General features: G+C 34.8%; 1 protein-coding gene across 1 annotated transcript in view; it reads right to left on the bottom strand.

Moving 5' to 3' along the window:
• Positions 1–1,032: 1,032 nt before the first annotated feature.
• SLC19A2 (solute carrier family 19 (thiamine transporter), member 2) overlaps positions 1,033–8,186 on the bottom strand; it is a 19,682-nt gene continuing 12,528 nt past the window's right edge. The window contains exons 3-6 of the mRNA XM_012657808.1: positions 6,918–7,140; positions 5,567–5,759; positions 5,030–5,171; positions 1,033–3,133 (exon numbers count right to left, since the gene is read on the bottom strand). Coding sequence (XP_012513262.1) covers positions 3,005–3,133; positions 5,030–5,171; positions 5,567–5,759; positions 6,918–7,140 — 687 coding nt within the window. The 3' untranslated portion in view covers positions 1,033–3,004. The remainder of the gene's footprint in view (positions 3,134–5,029; positions 5,172–5,566; positions 5,760–6,917; positions 7,141–8,186) is intronic.

Raw genomic sequence — 8,186 nt, forward strand, 5'->3', positions numbered from 1 at the left:
CCTTTTAAAGAATCAAAAGAGATGATGTTCACAAATGTCCCTCCCGAAATATAACATCTAAACAAAAGTAAGGCATTAATTATGGGGAATATGACTTAAGTTAAACAAATAGATGTCATCCCATTTCTTTCAAGCACAACAATATTGGCCTTAAATAAAGTGTCCATTGGTCTAAAGATCATTGATAGTCATGTTAATTTTAATGATTTATGTTGATGTACTTTTGAAATGTAATTTAGCTATTATTGGCAGGTGGCTATGTTGCAAAAATCACATACTCTTTATATAATTCAAGATTCAGATGGCACTAGAATGTGTTTGGCAACAAAAAGCAAAAGTAAGACATGGTCCCTGCTCAGAAGGCTTATAATCTGAAAGGTAATAAAACACAGCATGTAACTATAGGGACATAAAACTTTGTTTAAAAAATTATTTACATAAAAATTTTCCAAGTCTTTGGTGATAATCAATGCCTTAATTAAGTAGGTTTTGAAATGGGATATTAAAGGAATGGTACTCATTTAGATACTGTAAGAAAAGATTGGTTTCTGGGATATAATGAATAAAAGATTCTCAACTTACGGCAAGAAGATGCTTCCCTAGGTATCAGAATATTTTGGTGTAGAAGAAAGAGATCATGAAGTTTCAAAACAAGATGGTACTTTCTGCTCTTGATTTGATTTAATTTCCCTTATTTTAAAAATTCAGTTAACATCAAAGGGACTGTGGGTCCTTTTGGTTTCTAAAGGGAAGAATGCTTTAAAAAGAGATTTGAGGGATGCCCAGATGAAGACCAACAAAAATAAACAGTGCAATGTGGTGCTAGAAAAAAATTGGGAAAACAACAGAAATAAGGGAAAGAGTCAAAGTAAAGATCACAAAGCAATGGAAGAATTAACAGGATGATTAAAGATTAATTAGGCAGGTTAGACGAGGGAAAGACTTAATATGAAATTTGTCCTAGGAGAAATTATTAAGATTTAAAGATGTAGTCAAAAGCTTCTATTGAAACGCAAAGTAAATTTAAAATAATTTTGATGAAAATGGGAAAATATATATTTATTTAATAAAAATAATTTTATAATCTACACAGAATTGAATAAAAAGTACAACAAATTATTTTCACTTCTTTGCAAAACTGCATACAGTACAACTTGCACATTGGGTTCAGCATTCTACAAATATGGCCACACACCAAAATGTGAACATATTCTTGTCTTAAATAAGTAAAGGCTCAGGCTGTGTGTACCACCAACTTTGAATTAAATTCCAGGGAAATATTGCTTTGGTAAGGTGAACAATTTGTACCACAGTCCATTTTATTTTTTAAAAAAAGATTAAATAAAATCCCTCAAACACCATTTTTCTACCCTCAAACACCATTCAGAAACTTGTTTCTGAATAAATAATTCCCTACATAGCAAAAACAAAACAAAGGAAAAAAAAAAAGACAAAATATAAAATTGGAGGTTGCTACTTTTACGACATTACTTCCCTTTTCCTTCCTGAACTAGTGTTCTTTCCTTTCCCTTAATTGTAAAGGAAAGTGAATGGAAAATGACCCATTCTTATCCTCATCCGTTTGCTTCTAGGATTCTTGCTTAAACCAACTGAGTCAATTTTGCAATCTTGTTATTATTTTTAACACTGTTTAGCTGTGTGATTCTAAAAAGTTAACACCACAGTTAAAAGCACCTATCTAGATTCTTTTCAAGATAAGGCAACAAAGTCAGCTTTAAATTAGTTTTCATGTGTCGCATATACTAGCAGCCCCCTGGTAGCTTGATTTCAGAATTAAATGCATACAGAATAGTAGTTTTTCAAGTAATTTAGTAATATAATCACTAGCAATTCTTATTTTAAACAAATATTCAAGATGATCTACCCTTAGGAACAGCGGCAGATTTAAGGTACAAAATATAGGAATCAAATCTATCCTAGTTCCTGTCCCATTGAAATAATTAAAAAGAGGCTCAGTTTATGAAAAAGGCCTTGGAATAATCCAACTCCTATTGACATCTTTACTTGGATAAGACAGGAAAATAATATAAAAGCTATAAATGGGGATGAAGTTATTTAAAAAAAGACTTTTTCATTTTATTTTGGAAATAAAAGGGAATGCAAAAACAAAATGGGCTAAATATATCTTTAGCCCATATATGAACTTTCATCATGGAATAGTCCTTCATAGTGAAGAATTAAAGACAAGCAAACCTATCTTAAGTTTTCTTATTAGATCTCTTCATTAAGATTATTAGCAGCCTTCAAAACTTGCCTTCTTTTCTAACTAAATGAGCTTCTCTGAGAAGCATATGAATAGTGCAAACATGTACTTCTGAAGAAAATCTACATAAATACATAATTGTCAAGATGGAAACCAAGAACATTCATACCATGAATTTTAAAAAATAACTTAAAATTAGAAATGACACATACTCCTTATAGGACAGAACACAATCTGAGCAAATATTGCCAGTGATAGGAACAACTTTCATCTGTAGAAACACGAATGCACGTGAATAACACAGGAATAAGAATTAAGTTGAATAGAGGCAGGTGCTGTTAGAACATATTTTCATCGTGACTTGTAACGAGTTATTTCCTCTATGAAGTCCTGGTCCCACCAGGCCAAGCATCTGGCTAAGTTGGTACAGACGTACATGATCTATAAAACATCAAACTCACTTGCTAATCAAGTATACAAAACCATGTTCTGCTTGATTGCTCTTGATTACTTGGTTTTTAAAATCAAGTTCACTTTTGAATCAGAAAAAAAGTCATCCTTAAATTAGCTCTCATAAATAGTCCATGAAATAAATTCTTTTTCTGGCTCCTCCAAACAGTATGATGTTACTCCCGGAACACACAACGTATTAATCGAATGGCTGCTTTGAAGCCACGAAATGCACACTCATAAATATGTCTATACTTAAAAAAAATTAAATACATCCAGGCAGCTGCTGTGCAGAGTTCTTGCTGTAAGAAGAAGCCCTTCAGCCCGGTATTATGAAGTGGTTACTTGAGAACTTGATTCTGGATCCTCCTGCTTTCTACATTTCTTCATAATACTGATTACACCATTAGCCAGGAAAACCACAGCGATGAGTGCAAAATAACTGGCATAGATCAGGAACTAAAATGGAGAAAAGTAGTAATTTACAGAATTATCAGTTGGAAGATGAGCTATTTTATTACATATATGTGAACATACTCTATGATTAAAGATATATTCAGAGTTTCTCAATGAAATTTCAAAAAAACTGTGTGCTTACCCTATGTGCTAGGCACTGAAGACACAAACAAGCAGCACAGCATACTGAAGCTTGACCGCCTGAGTGTGCATCCTGACTTCATCCCTTATGAGCTGGTGGCCTTGACTGAGATACTTAATCTCTGAGCTTTGACTTGATTAACAAAATGGAATTCATAATAGTTCCTACTTTACAGGGTTGTTGGGAGGAGTCAATGAGATCATGCATGTAAATGCCTATTAGCGCAATGCTAATGCTGTTAACACTATTGTTTTTATTGTTGTTACTGTTATTATTACAACTGAGTTATGGTCCCTACGCTCAAGCTGACAGGTGGGTATGACTAACAGGCCAAGTTCTGAAGATCAAGAACTTCTATTCTTTCCCAGAAGAGGGCAGTAGGTGGTCAACCATATTCCATTACAGGACCACTTTTTATAAGGTATTTCCTAAGCCAATTTTTTAATGTGACTATATAATTTATTAACACCATCATCTTCTTCTTAAAATAATATACTAAATACTTACAAGCCTGATTCAAAGGTACAATAAGAGTGTGGCCTTAAAGCTCAGAGCCAGCTTCTTTCAAACTTAGCCACATTTCTATAGGAAGTCTGTTAAGTAATCATGGCAGTTACGGTTTTAGCACAGCTCACAAAATCCTATTATTCCACATGTTTAAATCCAACATTCCATTTCAAATGCCAGCCATATTTCCCTCAACTATAATGGTTCTGGGGTCTCTTCCTTATCAAATAGGCAGGATGTCAGGCACTTAGTTTCTCTCCTACTTTCCACCCCAAAGGAAGCTTTGGGGTTAGATGTTGGTTTAAATCCTAGCTCTACCACACTATTGTGGATTGTGTGACCTTAAACAAGTCACTTAACGTCTCTCAGACTCATTTTCTTGATGTCTAATCCTGACAACAACCCTGCAAATTCAATATAAAGTACTTAGCACACAGAAGGCATTCAATGCACACTACCTGTTACTATTATTTCTCTTTTAGATCTCTTCAGTAAAAACAAAGTTAATTACTGCTAATGTGTTGGGGTTTTCTATACTAAGAAAACTAATACAGAAGTAATGAAATATTACTTAGTATAGTTAGTGTGTATGGAGGGACTAACGGGGAAAAAATCATTTGGGCTGGATTTGGGGTAGGGTAGGCACTTCATGGTTCAGTCACCCATTTCACTGAAGCAGAGAGCGAGACGTACCTACAAACACAATGCATGAAGGCATATATAACTATAAAGGCCCTAAATGAAAAAAAGTATTCACATTGTCTTTGGGTGTTTGTGCAGGTGCCTTCTCAATAGGTCATATGTTACAAACCATAAGGCAACAGCAAGTCATTACCTTGGTATTTGGGTTAGGGGTGTTTTAAATAAAGAAGGGAGGAGACTTAGCTGTGAGATGAAGCAGGGCTTCTCAAACATGGGATACAGTATTCCAGGAACAGAATTAAGAATGGAGGGAAATACTGGATGAGAAAGCACAGGGCTTGGCCTGGAAGGAATCTCAACTGAAATAGCCCCACCAGCCTGGTTAGTTACATGCAGGAATGCTCTAGGACCTCATCAAAAAGATGATGATCCCAATATCATCCAGGCAGGAAAGAACTAAGGATGAGGGGAAGGGTAGTGACCAAAGGATGGAGGGAATACTTTTACTTTGTATCTGTCCTTACTGTTTGAATTTGTTTTCATTCATGCTCCACTTTTGTCACCCTGATCAAGTCATGCTACCTTCATTGTCAAAAGAGAGATCTTACCTGAGTGGTAATTTCTAAGCCAAGGCCACTGGCATCTACCACAATTAGAGTGAGCACAGTCTGCAATGCCAGGGCAATGAAGGTATTTACACCAAACACTAGGGCATAGCGTTCCATGCTGAGGTTTGCAGCGATTTGAAAACTTAAAAAAAAAAAAAAAAAAGAATGAATAGACAAAAATTACTTCTTGGACAGTTACAATTTTTACTTTAAGTGAAATTTCTACTTTAAATGTGAAGAGTAGCCCCTTCTTTCTACTGTCAATTCCCTTCCCAAACAAGTGAAAAACATTTTGCTGCTAAATGATATAAATCTCAATGCAAACATCTGAAAACAGTAGGAACATACAAACAAGAAAATAAATGAATCTTGCCTAAATGCTTCCTCCAGAGTAAAACTGATACCGTACATATAATTCAATGCCTTCTCCCGTTTCCCTCTTAAAACTGGAAAATTTAATTTCTTGGTTTGTAAAGAAACCAAAAAGTTTATCCTGTTACAATTTTTCCTAACGCTTCTTTGAGCCAAAATACATACGTTGCTATTGTGATGAGTAACATGTAGATGATTCTGAAGACAACATAGGATGCATAGCACACCCAAATATTATCCACAGTGTCCATGATGTACACTACAGCAGCAATCAAGAGAGAAAAGAGAGATAATATCATCTCTCCCCAAGTTGACCAGGATATTTTAATATAACCAACCACAAACACGGCAACTGCCCCTACAAAACAAAAAGAAAAGTAATCTAGTTATTTTGCTAAACAAATACTACTTCAATAAATTAAAGATTTAGCTTAGAGTATTAAATTTTAAAATCCTCAAACTTATAAATAGGATAGCTCAAGATTATAGAGGGCTTTGAAACTCAGGCAGAGAATTTTGGACTTGATGGAATAAATAAAATGGAGCTATTAAGACATGAGGGACTGAATTAGGACATGTAGCAATGAGATAGAAAAGGAGGACACAGACCCAGAAATACTGCTAAGGAAAAAACTACTGCAGCTGAAGCAGAGGCAAGAGTAAAAAAGAACCACTGATTCTAGTCTGGCAACGTGGCGGGCTGAGTCATCATCTCTCCTGCTAAACAAGGAGCAGTCTAGAACATGGCAAAAGGGCTTCTCTGCCTTTCGGTAAAACAATGACAATGATAATGATAGCTAAAATATATGGAGTGTTTTCTGAGAGCCAGGCACAGTTAGTAAGCGTTTACAGAAATCACATATTATTAAAACCTTCCAAAACCTTATAAGGTAGGTCAATGAATTAGAAATGGATAATGGAACATGATGGTCAAGGTCACAGGCTCTGAAGCCACCCTGCCTGACTTCAAATCTCGTCTTTAGTACTTACCATCTATATATGACCTGAACAACTTGTTAACCTACTTTTCCCAAGTTTCCATTGTAAAATAGGGATAATAATTGTACCTATTTCAGGAATTTTAAAAATTCCTCAACTGGAGGGCTGAGTTAATATAAAGTCCTAAGAATAGCACCTAGCACATATTAAAACTCAACAGATAGTAGCTATTATTGTGATAATCTATTATTTATTGCTAAACAAAATTTCACATCAAGTGACAAAACCACCCAATAAATAGAGATAATGGACACTAGGATAAGAAAAGAAAACAATTTTGAAATTATTATATTAGGTTTCCCCAAAGCTCATAAAGAATTCAAGCTTGTTAATCATAGTCCTTCACCACTTGAGTACTTCTAAGTTGTCCCGAATTACAAAATTAGAACTCAAAATAAGTAAGTCATTCTTTGGGGCTATTTCAAATTTGGGAGAAGAGAGTAAATCTGATTACAGTTAGCTTAACTACCAGAGGAATCTCCCCTCCCACCACCCTCTACCATCCTGCACTGCTTACCCAGTAAGGTTGAAACGGCCTCCACACCACCATTATAAATAGCAGCATAGCGAGAAGGCATCACTTTCTCCCATAGGCCCTGTGCGTAGTTCACGACTTGAAAATAGCCACAGGTGGAGAGGGCCCACCACACAGACCAGCAGAGCAGAGGGCGAGAGGAATAGCACATCAAGAAATCATTCCATAGTACCCTCAACACAAGGAGACGGCCTGGCTTGGGTTCCTACACAGCAAAAGGCAACAAAGTTCAAACATCATGAAAGCAATAGTACAGAAAGCAATTGTACAGACTCAATTTTCTATTTAACGGGTTTTTTTCTTTTTCCTTGTGAAAACCAACTACTTATTTAATAAATAAACGAATAAATCATAAACTTATTAACAATTACATTTATCCCCTCTGGGGAAAAATATGTTCTCATACAATTTTTGCTTTAAATGCTCGAAAGCATCACCAACTCAGTAAAGGCTGCAGTTTACCAAATGAAGGCAGAAAAATGAAAAGAGATTGCAGACTTCAGCCAGTGAGAGACAACATTCCACATCTCCCACACAGTGGCAAGCCACATTAGGAATAAGCAACAGCCTAGTAACCCTATTAAATCACTATTCAGTTAAAAGTCCATCAATGGCAACCCCCCATCCTTATAACTGACGGATTCATTGTCAGTAATTGTTAAAACGCAAATCTTAGAAAGAAATAGACCAAAATGTTAGCAGCAGTTTTCTCTAGGAAGTGGACCTATTAGTGATTTAAATTTTCTCTCTTAAGCTTTTTATATTACCCAATATTTAAATAATGAGAAATATTAGTATTATAATAAAGTAATAAATAAAACTGCTATGTTTTTAATTGAGTGAAATGAGATTACTGAGCTATGTACCATCAAAAGAAATGAACATAAGATTCTGGACATTCTGAGAGATATCTCCAATTTTATCAAAGGACTAATTAATCAAAGGTTGCTATAAATCCTGAACCTTGCTCAGATCATGGGAAATTTTACTTTTGTGGCTAATATGGAAAGGCAAAATAAGACACATGTAAAGATGAGTATTATATAACATTGAGTAAAAAAAACAAAGTTATGGAACTACATGTAGATTATAATATCATTTACTATAAAATGTACATATGCATATATGAAAAGAGATATTTGGAAAGAAGTTCACTAAGATATTAATAGTGGTAACCTCCGGGTGATAGCAGTTCAGGAGATTTTTTTTACTTCTTTTTATATAGTTTTCTGTAATGTTTAATTAAAAATA

Source organism: Propithecus coquereli, unplaced genomic scaffold (genome assembly GCF_000956105.1).
Source record: "Propithecus coquereli isolate 6110/MARCELLA unplaced genomic scaffold, Pcoq_1.0 Scaffold56, whole genome shotgun sequence".
In the NCBI taxonomy this organism is placed as follows: domain Eukaryota; kingdom Metazoa; phylum Chordata; class Mammalia; order Primates; family Indriidae; genus Propithecus; species Propithecus coquereli.